The 15,909-nt window shown below is 39.8% G+C and overlaps 2 protein-coding genes across 3 annotated transcripts; one reads left to right on the top strand and one right to left on the bottom strand.

Annotated features, from left to right (window-relative positions):
• The first annotated feature begins 10,292 nt into the window (after positions 1–10,292).
• LOC120276875 (ADP-ribosylation factor-like protein 2) lies at positions 10,293–13,252 on the top strand. Its single transcript, XM_039283609.1, has 4 exons — positions 10,293–10,437; positions 10,515–10,788; positions 12,338–12,418; positions 12,759–13,252. Exons 1-4 carry the CDS (start codon positions 10,373–10,375, stop codon positions 12,894–12,896), a joined length of 558 nt encoding a protein of 185 aa, XP_039139543.1. The 5' UTR covers positions 10,293–10,372; the 3' UTR covers positions 12,897–13,252.
• Positions 13,253–13,715: 463 nt separating this feature from the next.
• Positions 13,716–15,664, bottom strand: LOC120276924 (60S ribosomal protein L6, mitochondrial). 2 transcript variants are annotated; one of them, XM_039283665.1, is made up of 2 exons: positions 15,556–15,664; positions 13,716–14,326 (listed from the first exon to the last, which is right to left on the bottom strand). In XM_039283665.1, exon 2 carries the CDS (start codon positions 14,299–14,301, stop codon positions 13,993–13,995), a length of 309 nt encoding a protein of 102 aa, XP_039139599.1. In that variant the 5' UTR covers positions 14,302–14,326; positions 15,556–15,664; the 3' UTR covers positions 13,716–13,992. The 2 variants fall into 2 exon arrangements, with proteins under 2 accessions (XP_039139599.1, XP_039139600.1); XM_039283666.1 differs by having other exon boundaries at positions 15,563–15,664.
• Between the last annotated feature and the right edge of the window lie 245 nt (positions 15,665–15,909).

The following is a 15,909-nucleotide window of genomic DNA, read 5'->3' as shown; positions in this document are numbered from 1 at the left end:
AATGTGCATACTCATATGTATGTTCAATAAATTAGCTACCAAATAGCAATTTCTACCAAAAAAAAATTCCAACACTGCACACGAAGATGTTGATTCTGCTCTTCGACATCTAACATTAATTTACCACTCCATATAATTTACTGAAGTTTGGAAGATATAGTACATGTACTAAAATGTAGATCTTGCATTTCAAACATCCAACAAAATATAGGCCATGCACTACAAAAATCCAACATTGAATAACAAAATGCAGGTCTTGCATTTCAAACATCCAAACATTAATTTACTGAAGCATTTCTTTTTCATACATCTAGATTGAACAAAGATACACAATAAATGCAATTCCAATTTCATTAATCACATTAAACATATAACTTATTAAAGTTTGAAATAGATTCAACACATTCCAACTTCATTGACATATAACATCAACAAATTACAAAACATTTTTTGCATACATTACAATTGAAGTCGAACCATTTAAAGAACATTTGCACAAAAGGATTGTTTCCATACATGGTGACTAAATAAAGTTTCATACAAAATTTGTGACTAACTGAAGTTTCATACACAACTTGGTCATCTACCATTTTGCAAAAATACAACAAAGACTAGTCCAAACCTAACTGAACCCTGACTGAAAGTAAGTCTACTACAACCAGTAAGAAAGGTCATATTTAGCATCTACAAAGCATATATACATCTTTTGAAAGACACACAACTCATCAGGATTTCTCCTTTCAGAGACCATAAGTACATTACTACCAGCATTTGACACCTTCAACTTAATTGTTTAATACCCTAAAATCCTTCATGAACTGCTCCTCAAGTTTCTTAAGCACAAACCTCTTAGCATTTCTACATACCTTATTTGTTACAAATACACCTAGCTTCCTCCTAACCATTGACATCATGTGCCTTGGGCTATTAAAAAGCATGTGACTGACTATATCACCAAATTGTTTGACAACAACCTAAGATGTCACCAGTTTATTTCTAGTTGTTTTTAGAAGACATGAATGTTAACCCACATAATGCTTTACTACAAATAGCTTTCTTCCATTGCACCAAGAGTGTAAAACCAACCATTTACACCATTTAGCTAAACATCTTGCCTTCACCCCTTATTGCTTCATTCTTACATAAATGAACTCAAACTCTTTTCTGATACAGAAAGCAACAAGCTCATTCTCAAACTACTTCAAGTCTACAACCTTAAGGTCTGTGTAGAAATCATCCAATGACATGCTAGGATCATAGTATTTGCTCTTGGAACTATGCCTCTTTGCATCATCTATATAAGATCCTTTACTTGTATCTTTATAATTACCAAGATCTTATGATTCAATATAATCACTTTAATACAAAAAGAAATCTTCCCATCCTTAATTGCAACTTTCTCATTATTCCCCATTCTTCCACATGCACTACCACATGGGTTTTCTCTATCAACATGTTCATCACTATCCTTACTATTAGGGATGGCAACGGGTCTGGTCGGGTGCTGGTTTTGCCATACCCTCACCCGAACCCGCTACTCCGCCTCAATACCCGAACCCGAACCCGAACCCGAACCCGATGGGTTTTCAAAACCCCAACCCACACCCGCACCCGACGGGTAATCGGGTACCCGCGGATATACCCGCCCCGTCTTGACCCTATTTAAAAATATTTAAAAATAGACATTAGACATAGAATTTTTAAGATATACTAATACAAACACATCAACTAGATCTCACATACCAAAAAAAAACCAAATTAAAACCATGGCATCATTGTCATGCATCAAATGCAAGCATTGATACCTCTCCAAACACCAAAGCATTGATACATCTTCATGGTCTCAATATGGCAGTGGATGAACTCTTAATATTATCTGAAATAAATAAATCAGAAAGATAAGATTAAGTTTTAATATTTCAACATTAAACATCACAAAGAAATCTTTTGATGTAAAAGCTAGTCCTTTGATCAATTAATTCAGGCCACATATTTAAACATAGTTAACACAACATCACAAACTCATAAACCAAAAAACAAAAAAAACACCAGCCTTACACACCAGCACCAACACCAGCCTCAATGTTTATAAATACCCCAACGTCTCTCTCTCTCTCTCTCTCTCTCTCTAGTCCATCATCATTGACAGAGAATGTGATACATATATACATGGGAAAAATTAATCCCATTTATTCAAAGATAATCATATATCTACATCTCAATAAACTCATGCACAATATCTTCAAAACAGAGAGGCAGATATATATTATAAAGAGAAATGGTTTATTTCTTGAAACAAAACTAAAATTAATTGTGGAACTAGCAACAGAATATGCATGGCAACTAATACAAAGATAGATCCCAATAACATAGAATTCAAAAAAACCATGCAATGATTCAAGGAAATAAAAATTTTAAAGAAGCAAATAGGACTCAAGATGAGAATTCAGAACTTTTCACCACAAATGGGAGGAAGAAAGGGTTGTCTCCGGTCCTCCGGTGAGCACCAACAATGACGAGGACAGCGAAGTTGCAATCTTGAGTGGAGATCTTAATTTGGAAGAGTAAATCGGACTATTTAAAAATGATATTGAAGAAGGTTAAATAAATGTTCAATGAAGCATAAAAGGTGGAAGCTTGGAGCCTTAGAGAAAGAGATCTAAATCACCTGATGCGGTGGAGGAGAGGATTGTTGCCGTTAGAGAGAGGAAAGCTTGAGTTTAGGGTCGGCTCGGCTTCGCTCGAGACTTGAGAAGAGGAAAGCTTGAGAGAGAATAGAGCGAGATAGTGTTAAAAAACCCTAAAGAAATGAATATTATGTATATATATATATATAATTAGTTATATTTATTAAATATTAATTAAATTTAGGGTTGGGTACGGGTTCAAGTACGGGTCGGGTATCAGAATTTCCATACCCGCACCTTTACCCATTATATATAAGTCGGGTTTTATCCGAACCCGACCCGAAACCCGGTCAAACCAGGTTTTACCCGTCAAACTCGGGTCGGGTCGGGTCGGGTTTGGATATAATTGCCATCCCTACTTACTATCCTTTTTCATTGACTTCTTTAGCTTAACATTTTTACTCACAATATCCCTACCTTGCTCCTTCTCTTCATCTATATCTGAGATAAATGAAATATTCACTAATCTTTCCTCATCATCATAATCACCCGAGTCCTTGTCACTGTCACCATGCTCATTTACCACATTAGAGTCCAAATTCACACTAATTTCCTCATTTCCCTTATTAGGATCCAATTCCACAACACCCTCCTCATTTTCCTCATTGAGATCCAAATCCACAACATCATCATCTTTTTCCTAGGTGCCACTCAACTCCACAAATGCATCATCATTTTCCTTATAAGCACTTAACTCCATAACACAAACCTTACTTTTCTTATTGGCATCCAACTCCACAACACCCACATTACCTTCCTTATGGCATCCAACTCTACCACATTCTCAACATAAACATCTACAAATACAATGTCTCCTTAAATAATCACATAAAGTTGTTAGGGAATACAGCTGTGTATACAGCTGTATATCTATATTTGTATAGCTACCTTATTTATATAACTGTGTATCTATATATACCTTGCATATTGTAGGTTTTGTGTAATGAAAAATTGATTAATCTTTTCCACCTAACATGGTATCAGAGAGGTTTTTCTAAACCTAATTTTTCCGCGCGCCGTCCTCGATCCGCGTGTGCCGTCTCGATCCGCGCGCGACGCCCTCGGCGGCCAGCGCGCCACTGCGCTCCCCAACGCCCGCCCAGCGCGCCCTCGGCCTCTGCGTCGCCCGCCCGCCCGACCTCGGCCACCGCCGCGCCCACTCGGCCTCCGCCCAGCCGCCAGCTCGCCTCGCCGCCGCCGCGCCCGCGCACGCGCTGCCACGTCCCGCGTCCCAGCGTGCCTCGCCGCATGCCAGCCCACGCCCGCCGCCCGCATGCCGTCAGCTGCCTCGCCTCAGCGTGACCGACCCGCCCATTGCCCGGTAGCGCCGCCCCAGCCCGCCGCGCCCGTCAGCCAGCGCCCCAGCGCCGCCCGCGCCATCCTCAGCCCTCGCGCACGCCCGTGTTGCCCTTGGCCACCGCGCTGCCCTCAGCCTGCGGTGTGTTTTTCCATGACCTCTGCCTAGGTTTCTTATCTGCAAAAGACGGACGTCATGCTCAATGACAAGAATTATAAAGCATGGTCATCCACTTTACGTGTGCTCCTTCGCGGACTTAATCTTTGGGGTCATGTTGATGGTACCCGTCCGCCTCCAGTTTCTTCTAGTGCCGCCTCTTCTGGCTCCTCTTTGTCTACAGTTACCAGCGCGTCCTCTTCCACGTCTACTGACTTGCTCAAGTGGACTGAGGATGATGCTCGTACCATTGCTATCATCTGTCCGTCCTGTGAGCTTCCTATTCGTTTGGCTGTTTGTGATCTTTCTACAGCCAAGGCGATTTGGGATCATCTGCGCGCACTTTATCTTCCTTCCAGTCAGGCGTTGCGCTACTCCTTGCTACAGACTCTCACATCTACCTATCAGCGTGAGACGTCTGTCTCGGATTTCTTTGCCGTGCTCAGTGATTTATGGCGTCAGTGTGATGAGATGACACCCTCTCCTTCTCCGACCTGTACCCAGTGTCTTGCCATTGCTCAGGATCGTGATTATCTTCGCATTTATGAGTTTCTTATGCGTCTTCGCCCTGAGTTCGTGGCCGTTCGGGCTCAGCTACTGCACCGGGTTACATCTCCGTCTGCTAGTGATACTCTGGCATATGTGCTTGCTGAGGGAGACTTCGTCTTGGTCCTTAGATGTGGTTCCACCACTGCGCTCCTCACTCACTGTTCTTCTGCCTCCCCAGCGAACCCGGTCTGGGCCATTGCTCCTTGGTGCCGTCTCACGGGTCTTAGCGCTCCCTGTCCAGTCCTCTATCTCGGTTTCGGGGACCGGGTTTCTAGTGCACCTCCTCGGCGGTCGAGTTCGGTGTCATTCTTGCCATGCTCCCCGGCCATATTCAGATGCGAGTGTCGCAAGCTCCAGCGGGCTCAGATGACAACACAACAGCGCACAGCCCCCACCCCACCCTCAGCTACTCAAAGTGGTTCGTTGTCTGCTGAGCAGTTTCAGCAACTTATTCAGCAGCTTTCCAGGAGTCAGATATCTCCTTCTTCGACCCCAGTACTCACTCAGGATGCCTCCGACGTCTCCACTCACCCATCAGTCGCCTCCGCCCCTACAGGTATTTCTTCATCCTCTTGGTTACTTGACTCTGGAGCTTCTTTTCATATGACCTATGATGCTACCCACCTTCACTCTCTTCACCTTTTTTCTTCCGATCTACGTGTCATTATTGCTAATGGCACGACACTCCCTGTCCCTAGTCGTGGCCTCTTACACACCACTCATTTTCATATTCCTGATGTTGCCTTTGTACCATAGCTCTCCATGAACCTTATTTCTGCTAGCCAACTCGCTTCTCTTGGCTATCTTGTTATTTTTGATGAGTTTGGTTGTCGTGTGTAGGATCGTCTTACAGGGACCCTCATTGGAGCTGGCCATCGCCATAGTGGGGTGTATGTGCTCGATCATCTTCGTCTTCCATCCTCTTCTACATTACCAGCAGCCTCTATTTATTGTTTTTCTACTGTTCGTTTCCATCAGTGGCATCATCGGCTTGGTCATCCTAGTGGTTCTCGTCTGTCTTCTCTTATTCATCAGGGCGTTTTAGGTCGTGTTTTAGTTGATAATTCTCATTCTTGTTCGGGTTGTAAGCTTGGCAAACAGCTACAACTCCCGTATCCTTCGAGTGTGTCTAGGTCTGGGTCTCCGTTTGAATTAGTTCATTCGGATGTTTGGGGTCCCTACTGTTTGTTTCAAAAGGTGGACATCGTTATTATGTTATTTTTTTGTTGATGATTTCTCTCGTTATACTTGGATTTATTTTATGCGTTCTCGTTCGAGTTTTTTTAAAGGTTTATATTGATTTCGCTAATATGGTGCGTGCCAATTTTTACGCCACCATTCGTACTTTCCGTTCTGATTCAGGAGGGGAATATCTTTCTCATGAGTTTCGTGAGGTTCTTGCCTCCCACGGCACTCATCCTCGACTCTCTTGTCCCCGGTGCCCATGCTCGAATGGCACTTCTCGAAAAGGAAACATCGTCATATTCTTGAAACCGCTCGTACTCTTCTCATTGCCTCCCATGTTCCCCCTCACTTTTTGAGGGTGAGATCGTCTCTCATCATTTGCTTTACCTCATCAATCTTCAACCCTCTTCCTTTCTTGAGGGTTGTAGTCCGAGGGAATGTTTTTCTCCGAGCCCCACCACGTTATTCTCATCTTCGTGTGTTTGGTTGTTTGTGTTATGTCCTCCTTATGCCTCGAGAGCGGACTAAACTTTTACTCTCGATCCATTCCTTGTGTCTTCCTTGGTTATAGTCCCCGAGCACAAAGGCTATCGGTGTTATGATCCTGTTACACGTCGCCTCCAGTATCTCGCGTGATGTCTCTTTTTGTTGAGGATCGTCCCTTTCTTTGTCCCTTCCCTTCCTCTTCTTCTCACTCCTCTACTACATCGACCGATGTTCAGTTTCTCATTGTGTCCTCACCACCTCCTCTATCCCCACCTCCACTTGTATCTCATCCATCCTCCCCTCCATCTGTTTCACCGTTGACTGTTGACCCTCCTGTCCATGTTTCTATTCCCGCTCTTCCTCTTCCTGAGCAGTCACCCCCGGCGCCAACGGCTTCCTCTGATGTGTTCCCTGCGGAGGATCCCCCTGCACGTCGCTATCCTCTTCGTGATCGTCATCCCCCTGATCGCCTTAATCTTGCCTCTCAGCTTCTTGACCTACCTATTTCTCCCTCCAATGGCCCTCCAGAGCCATCTTCTTACCGAGAGGCTGTCAAAATACCTGAGTGGCAAGCTGCTATGTCTGCTGAGTTGGAGGCGCTCAAGCGCACCTCTACATGGGATTTGGTTCCCCTTCCTCCTGGTGTTGTTCCCATTACCTGCAAGTGGGTCTATAAAGTCAAGACTCACTCTGACGGTTCTGTAGAGCGGTACAAGGCTCGCCTTGTGGCTCGTGGTTTTCAGCAGGAGTAGGGACGAGATTATGATGAGACTTTTGCTCCCGTCGCTCATATGACTACCATTCGAGCTCTCATTCTTTGTAGGCATTTGCTCGACGATGGTCCCTCTTTCGACTTGATGTGAAGAATGCTTTTTCTTCACGGGGATCTTCAGCGAGGAGGTTTACATGCTTCCTCCCCGGTTTTTCTTATCCTTCGGTTTTGGTGCAGTAGCCTTGGAGGCTCTCTATGGTCTCAAACAGGGCTCCTCGGGCTGGTTTGAGCGCTTCGACTCTCTGTGGTTTGCTGCTGGTTTTCGACCCTAGTCCGCATGATCCCGCTTTGTTTGTGCACTCTTCCTCTCGTGGTCAGACTTTGTTGTTGCTTTATGTGGATGATATGATCATCACTGGTGATGATCCTTCTCATATGGATTTTGTCAAGCATCACCTTCAGCAACATTTCCAGATGACTGATCTTGGTCGATTGAGCTTTTTTTTGGGCATTGAGGTCACTTCTCTCGGTTTTCGATTGTCGAGCGTTACACATCTAATATCCTCGCAGGGCGGCTCTCTCGACTCTTGTCTTTGTAACCACTCCTATGGAGCTACATCTTCGATTAGCGTCTTGATGAGGGGACTCCCTTTATCCGATCCGATCACGCTATCGTCACTTGGTTGGGAGTCCGGGTCTATCTTACCCTCACTCGTCCCGGACATTGCTTATGTTGTGCATGTTTTTGAGTCAATTTGTTAGTACACCTACTTACGTTCACTATGCCCATCTTTTTGAGGGCTTTTTGCGCTATCTTGAGCGACTCGGTCTCGAGGCCTTCTTTTCTCTCAGCACAGTTCTCTGGAGCTTCGTTCTTATTCTGATGCTACTTGGGCTAGTGATCCGTCTAATCGCTCGCTACATTCGGCTTCCGCTTTTGTTCTTGGGCTCTTCTCTCATTGCTTGGAAGTCTAAGAAGCAAAGCGGGTGTTTTCTCGGTCTAGCACCTGAGCGAGCTTCACGCTATGGCTACTACTCGAGGAGATTGTTTGGTTGCGTTGGCTTTTTGCATGATCTTGGTGTTGTCTCGCATGCTCCTACTCCTCTACATTGTGACAACACCGGTGCCATTCGAGATCACTTTGAATCTCGTCAAACATTCCCTCTCCAAGCATATTGGTGTTGATGCTTTCTTCTTGCGTGATCAAGATCAGACAAAGGCATTCTGGCTCCCCAGTTTGTTTCTTCTGAGCGTCAGCTTGCGGATCTGTTTACTAAATCTCAGACACGGGCACAACATGATTTTTCTCTTGTCCAAACTCTCAATGTTTGATCCCCGTTAGTTTGTGGGGGTGTTAGGGGAATACAGTTGTGTATACAGTTTAGTATATCTATATTTGTATAACTACCTTATTTATATAACTGTGTATCTATACATACCTTGTACATTGTAGGTTTTGTGTAATGAAAAATTGATTAATCTTTTCCACCTAACAAAAGTCACAGTGACTTCATCATCGCAAATATTATTTAATGTTCTCCTATCATGCACAAAACGAGAAAGACATCTTTTCAGTACTATACCCTAAATTTTGCATATCCCCTAACAAGTCCCACTAACATAACTTATCAAGGTCCACTGCAAAGTCAACTTTAGACACATGGACCTATTTTATCTATCCTTCCCTCAACAATGTTTGTCTATAGTGATACTTAACAATACATTCTTCCATGATGTTGTATATTATACAAATGCAAACTAATTACTCTGTGTGTGTGTGTGAGAGAAATTCAATACACCTAAGGAGTGTGAAGAAAGAAGCTATAATACTTTATTGGCATCTTTGATGATTTCTCATGACTAATTATAAGTTGTCAAGTGAAAGAATAAAAATCTCAAAAGAAGCAAAAGTCTAATTAAACTACTAATCCCTTTTTAGTACCCACACATAAAAACAAAAAAGCTTGAGTACCTACTTTGTAGACTAGGACCATAGAGTGGGCCAGCAAATTATGTGGTTTATCCATCCATATTAAGACAAAGAGACAAGTCAAATATAAACTTAATTAATGGACACACACACTACATTGGAGGATAGGCATGTAATAGGACCAAATAACATAATAACATGCAGAATAAGCCTTACATGAAAGTAAGATGCCAGGATGGTGGCATACTTTTGTATACATGAATGAACACATACTTAATCTTCATCGTATGTAGGAATAAGCATGGGAATATAGAGTAGAACAAATAAAAATAAAACAAATCAGGATGAACTATTTTTTTTTTTTGACGAATGGCAACAAGTGCCGCTCCACAAGGGGGTGTTAAAAGGACAAACAAGTATGGTGGTACATCAGTTATAGTGGTTTAATGACCTCCTAGGGATTTAACATGTGGGGGCGAGCTAATGGGACAATTAGGGCTTGCCACGTGCACCAAAGATGATGTATTATGAACCATAATCCTACAATGGTAAATCTCTTTACCTTGTAACTCTGAAAGGGGTGGAGAATACGACTTCTCCCGCAAGGGACTCGATGAATAGTAGATGTATAGTACCGATACAATAATTCTATAGTATATACATAGTATATTAGTACAGTACTATACAATGCTGCGGCACAAAGGATTCGACATTGACCACTCACCCACCGTTTAAACTGACTTCCACTAGGCTAGCTAGTGGTTGTTAGGGTGAACTATATTATATCAAACTTGTGTAAGATGAAAACAACTAAAAAAAAAAAAAAATGGATTGGCGGAACAAAAAATAAACGGAGTTGAGTAGATACTCTTTAAGCATAAGAAAACTAATCAAACTACTCATCAGGAAAGAATTAAAGAGAATTAGGGCAAATCAAATACAAAACCCACATCATTAACCCTGGCCACAAATACTTAAGCCATTCTCTGAATTCAATTTATAAATTTTTATTATTATCATTATTTTTTATTCATTCATTTATATTATTTAATATCCATGTGTGCCACTTTATAAAAAAAAAAAAGTAATTTAAAATGTCACATGTTGCCATGGTAATATAACCAGTACATTGGATCATTTGAAATACTAGAGAATTTTAAAAAATACAAAATTGGAGCAGAGGGACTAAACAAAAAAATTACACCTAAACAAAACAATGCAGTTAAACCCTTCTAAATCTTTAGAGGATTTTTTTGGTATTCCCTGGGAAAAAGGGACTAATATGCAATATCGATTTTTTCCCCCTTTTTTTTTTGGTGCTTCAGAGAAAGGATTCAGAGATCTACCCTTGTCCTCAATCACCATCGCCATGGGGCTTCTAAGCATCATCAGGAAAATCAAGAAGAAGGAGAAGGAGATGCGCATTCTCATGGTGTATGTCTTCGTATCATCTCTTCTTCTTCATCTTCTCTATTTCCTCTTCCAATTTCATCTCATTCCATGCTTTTCAGCGGCTTGGACAACTCCGGAAAGACCACAATCGTCCTCAAGATCAATGGCGAGGATACCAGCGTCATCAGCCCCACCCTTGGCTTCAACATCCGCACAATCAGGTACCAGAAGTACTCTCTCAACATCTGGGATGTTGGCGGCCAGAAGACCATTCGCTCCTACTGGCGCAACTATTTCGAGCAGACTGATGGGCTTGTTTGGGTCGTTGATAGCTCAGATGTGCGTAGGCTTGCTGATTGTCGGATGGAGTTGCATAATCTCTTGAAAGAAGAGGTCTTTACATCTCTGCTCCCTTGTTTTCTGAAAGGAAATTGTTTGTTTTTCATTCAATTCCTTTACTTTCATATGAAAATTGCAATTTTAATTGTTTCATTTGAATTCACTTAAAAATTTGTGATTTTGATGAGGAACTTGTGATTTTTGGATCTCATTGATTGTGCTAGGTCAGGGAATATGGTTTATCTGCATCTACATTTGTATCATGATTTAGTTACTACTTAATAGTTGTAAATACTCATTCAAAGACGGTTTTTTTTTTTTTTTGGTGCTAGTAGATGTGTAAATTCTTACAAGAAAAGTGAAGATTTAGAAATATAGTTCTAGCTTTGAATGTTGGATCTAGTCTTCAGAAGAAAATCTAGTTTATAAGAAGTGTGTCAATCCTACTTTTATTAAGCTTTTCTGTTATTTCATTTTATTCTTTTTTTTGTTCCCTATTGATTTGTTTTCATTCTAATCTTTTACTTTCATATGCAAATTGCATTGCCTCAGGAAGATATAGTTCTTTATTAAATTCTAATTGTTGGATTTGATATCACTTCAAAGTTAGTTATTTTTGGATCCCATAGATTATGAGACGTCAAGGAGCTGAGTCCCACCTTCATTTATTCTGATTTGGTTACTATTTGTGCATACTCATTTAATGATGGTACTTTGTTCTTATGGATGTGCAAATCCTTACTTGAAAAATGAATATTTAGTAATAAAGTTTAAGCCTTGAATGCTGATTCTAGCCCACAGAAGAAAATCTAGGTTAAAAGAAGTGCTTCAGTGCTACTTTTACTTACTTTTTCTTTATTCATCTATTTCCTTCTCTTGCTTTGGTGATTTCAATTAAACTTAATCAGGATCTCCTCATGATAGGGTTGAGGATATGTCCATCATAGGCCAATGTTCACTGCTCTATTATTAATTTTTAAATATACTTTAGCCTTGAACTGCATATTTACTTGCACATGGCAAATGCACCTATTTTTTTAACTTCTTGCATGATGCACCTTAAATCATGAAAACGAGTATTTGTGGAAGTAGAGGACTGTATACTTTGATAATTTTGATTTCCTCGCCTTATCTGTTACCTATGTATAACTTGCACTAGTGTATGTGTTGACTAGGAAATCATTATTGTGAACTTATATAAATGTTTTTACCCAGAATATATGCATACTTATAATCTTATTATTTTGGACACTTTCTTTAGTTTATGAGGGGCAGTTCCATGTCACTTTATGTTGAAATAAGCTGAGTCTCTTAAACAGACAATTACTTCAAAATTTAATGGCACTCTCTCCCTTGAAACATTGTGTACAACTTGGAAATTTAATTAAAATTTGTTAGAGATTGGCAACATGCGTGCTAATCTTGGAAGTGTCGATCTTCTTGTACTGTACGGCCTTCTCTATTTAGAATTTTACTCCTTTGTGGCTCATACTCGTAGTAATGCCTTTTATGAGATGATTATTTTGATGATTTGTAGAGGATATGCCCTTTCTTAATAGCTTACAGAGTTTAACAAACCACTCTCGGTTACATTGTTTGACAGAGACTATCAGGAGCTTCTTTGTTGGTCTTTGCGAACAAGCAGGATATACAGGGTGCCCTTAAACCAGAGGAAATAGTTAAGGTAAGACTGCAATTTTATGTACTTAGGTTTTCTAAATCTTTATTACAGAATGCAGCAATTCTCTCCTCTGCATCAGGCCTTTGTGTATAACTTCAACTCTTCTTGCTTTAGAGAGCTTTCTCTTGAATTGAAATTGGTTGCTGCCCTTGACCAAATAATGCAATGCAAGCAGTTATATATGAACTTGTTCTGATCGTAGATTCTGACATAATTTAGATTACTGCTTTCATAATGCGCTTGATGTCATGAGAACTCATGAAGTCATCAAACTTGTCTTTACTTTTTATCTTTTATGGACCACAACCAGTCTTGATGCGGAGTTTCTCTTTGATTCACGCAGATTCTAAATTTGGATGCCATGGACAAAACCCGACACTGGAAAATTGTGGGTTGCAGTGCCTACACAGGGGAGGGATTACTTGAGGGTTTTGATTGGCTAGTTCAGGACATCGCTTCCCGGATTTACATGCTAGATTGATCTCACAGGTTATGCCAAGTAGCTTGTTTGTTCTTGTACCATCACTCAGAGAGATCAGAAGATTCCGAACTAGATCTAGACATCGTGAAACTATTTTCACAAGGCTTTGAAGGGAAAGGAACTGGCTTCCATTAGCAATGATACAAGCGCAGCTGATACTCAGTGGCTTATTATCAACTTTCTGTTCGGAAATTACTCACTTCTGTTCCATATTTTTCAAGAACTGCAACTTGAATTTCTTTAACATGTTATTGTTTAATGGAAATTGATCAGTCTCCCTGGATGTATAGTTAACTGAATTCCACTGCTTTCTCATGTTTTGATTTTTAATTTTATTGGATTTAAGCTTCTTTCTCTTTTGGTTTTGGTTGTACCATTCCTGCATCTAAGTTGGGATTTTATGTTGTATGTTTGTACTCAGAGGAAATGGAGGGGAAAACATATGAAAATTATTATTATTATTATTATTTGTTTCTTTTCTCAAGCCAAAACTATCTAACTTATGCCATGAAAAACCTGAGCAGTGTTTGAATGGGGATTAATAATGGATTAAGATTAAATTTAAGAATGAGATAAGAAACAATCTTCAGTTTCATTGTCTGGATGAGACTAAACATTAGAGAGATCAAGACAATTTGGAGGGAGAATGGAGTCAATACTAGCTTGTGCACAAATTGCAACTGATCCATACAAATATAGAACATAAACAACAATTCAATCAATCTCTAATAAAGAATATTTGTATCTTAATTTCAAATTACCTTGTCCAAACACTGATCACCCAACCTGCTTCTCTGTTTTGATATTTGCTAGGTACTCTTATCAACAGCATCCATTGTTAATTTGTATTCATATAATACAAACTAACAGAAAACAGAAATACATTCAATTTCAGCTTGACAGATCACTGTTTCACCTCCAAATAAATACAGATTAAAAAACACAGATATTCATTAAACTAATTGCCCGTATACACTTAAGGAACCAAATATCGGTTCACGTCTTTGGTGCAATTAATCAAAATAAAACTACAAGGCAAGAAAAAGAAAAGCTATCCAAGTAGTTCAATAGGACATCGGCAGTTGGAAAATTTTGATCATTTTGATTTCTTTCCTTGCTTTTTCTTGACAACTTCATCAATGTACAAGATTCCCTTTCCTTTGTAAACTTCAGGAGGCTTACAACTGCGAACTGTGGCAGCAAACTGGTGCACACGTTGTTTGTCTAGTCCCGTGCAGCAAATGATGTTTGGTTTGAAGCAAAAAACACGAACCGCAGGAGGAACAGGGAGTTCAACCTCATGACTGTAACCGAGTTTCAAGAACAGCTGACGACCTTCAGTTTCTGCTCTAGCTTTGAATCCAACACCTACAATCTTCAAAAACCGAAAGAATTTTGCTTCCATTTACACTTGCAAACCAAAAATTGCCCTGTGAAGAGTTGATTCCGCCAGATTCAGTAAGAAAAAAACTACAGCCCAAAACAATGCATGATCATTGAACAAGTAATGCCCTAACCACTATCTGTAAACGATCAAAATTTAAATCGAGGGAAGATGGTGGGAAAAAACAATAACAACAGGTGTATAAAATTCTCCCCGCGTTAATCATGTCTAGATGGGAACTAAGAATGGATTGAGATTAAATTGGTTTATTCTTTATCATGTTTAGGTGTAAGTGCACTTTTGGTCCCTAACCTATACCTAAAAATTCATTTGGTCCCTTCAAAGCAAAAAATATTTGATTTGGGCCAAAAATTTAAAACTTGTTTTGAGCAGGGGACAGAAATTGCTCACTGTCCCTGAACTCTTTTTGAGTTTAAGCACAAAAATGAAGTTTTAGGATCAGCAACCAAAAGGAACATATAGTCTGAGGACCAAAGGTGCACTTTAATCCAGTAAATAAGCAAATACAAGAGAAAACTCAGCAATAATTTGTTCCGGAATAAGCGAATTCTAGGACAAATGGTTCTTATGTCCAGGTTTACGACACCTAATACCTTTCTTGTTCATTTCCAAACACTAAATTCCATCCAAAAGAACATGACCATTGATGACCATTTCATATCACATCTGTGAAATAAAATGAAGACATGAACATTATTTGCTAATTTATGGTTAAATGAAGAAACCAGGATGGAAAAGGAAAATGGAGGATTAAAACAAAACTTTCTCTTTAAATCATTTGATTCATTTCTACATTTTTCCTCTACTTTCATTTATCTAAACATAGAACACACTCTCCACAAACAATAAAAACAAAATCCACAAACAGTTACACATACAAATCACAAGTGACAACTCTAATTGTATTACAAATGCATTTAGATTGAGAGAAAATAGAGGAAAACAAAAGTAAGCATGAAAAAGATAACTTTCTTTTTTGTGTCACTTCATTTAATCATTTCCCATTATTTGATTATGTATTTGCTTCTGGTTTTCTTTCCACTATTATCTCTCAATCCAATTTGCCAACCACCACTTAAAAATTGAGGAAAAATATAAGAAATTATGCACCATCCTTTTTCTTTCCTTATATCATTACTCATTCTCTAATTTGTCTATCTAATCTCATTTCTAGCGCTCTATTTTCCCTCAATCAAAACAACCTCTAATACCAAATTCAAACCAAACAATCAAGATTAGGGTTTGAGAATCAACCTCTTACCTCAACGTTGATCTCCACCAGGCTTGAGAATCAAAACCCCTTTTCTCTTCCCCTTTTCCACCACTCCAGCTCCTCCAGTGAAAAGAATCAATGACGGCCGAAGCTAACGATTTCGCAAAATTAGGGTTTTTAACGGGAAAATAAAATTTTCAAAAACAACCCGAAAGGTTAACTATTCCCAATTAGGTCCCTAAACATTTAAAAAAATGTTTTCAAAAAGCCCACAGTTTGATTTAATTTTTTTTAACAACCCCATTTACCGAAATCCCTCTTGGCCTATCGGATGTTGATTTCATATTGGATTTAAGAAAAAAACTTAAAACTCATATAAAGTGAGGACACATATT

This window comes from Dioscorea cayenensis, chromosome 15, assembly GCF_009730915.1.
Source record: "Dioscorea cayenensis subsp. rotundata cultivar TDr96_F1 chromosome 15, TDr96_F1_v2_PseudoChromosome.rev07_lg8_w22 25.fasta, whole genome shotgun sequence".
In the NCBI taxonomy this organism is placed as follows: Eukaryota; Viridiplantae; Streptophyta; class Magnoliopsida; order Dioscoreales; family Dioscoreaceae; genus Dioscorea; species Dioscorea cayenensis.
The sequence above is the reverse complement of the archived record's forward strand: the minus strand, read 5'-3'. Positions and strand labels throughout refer to the sequence as shown.

What these genes read in the sequence shown, in the direction of transcription:
- LOC120276924 (XM_039283665.1), bottom strand. Translation starts at nt 14,301, where the DNA reads ATGGAAGCAAAATTCTTTCGGTTTTTGAAGATTGTAGGTGTTGGATTC.
- LOC120276875 (XM_039283609.1), top strand. Translation starts at nt 10,373, where the DNA reads ATGGGGCTTCTAAGCATCATCAGGAAAATCAAGAAGAAGGAGAAGGAG. An exon ending in ATAATCTCTTGAAAGAAGAG is followed by an intron (nt 10,789 to 12,337) that starts GTCTTTACATCT and finishes ATTGTTTGACAG; the next exon opens with AGACTATCAGGAGCTTCTTT. An exon ending in AACCAGAGGAAATAGTTAAG is followed by an intron (nt 12,419 to 12,758) that starts GTAAGACTGCAA and finishes TGATTCACGCAG; the next exon opens with ATTCTAAATTTGGATGCCAT.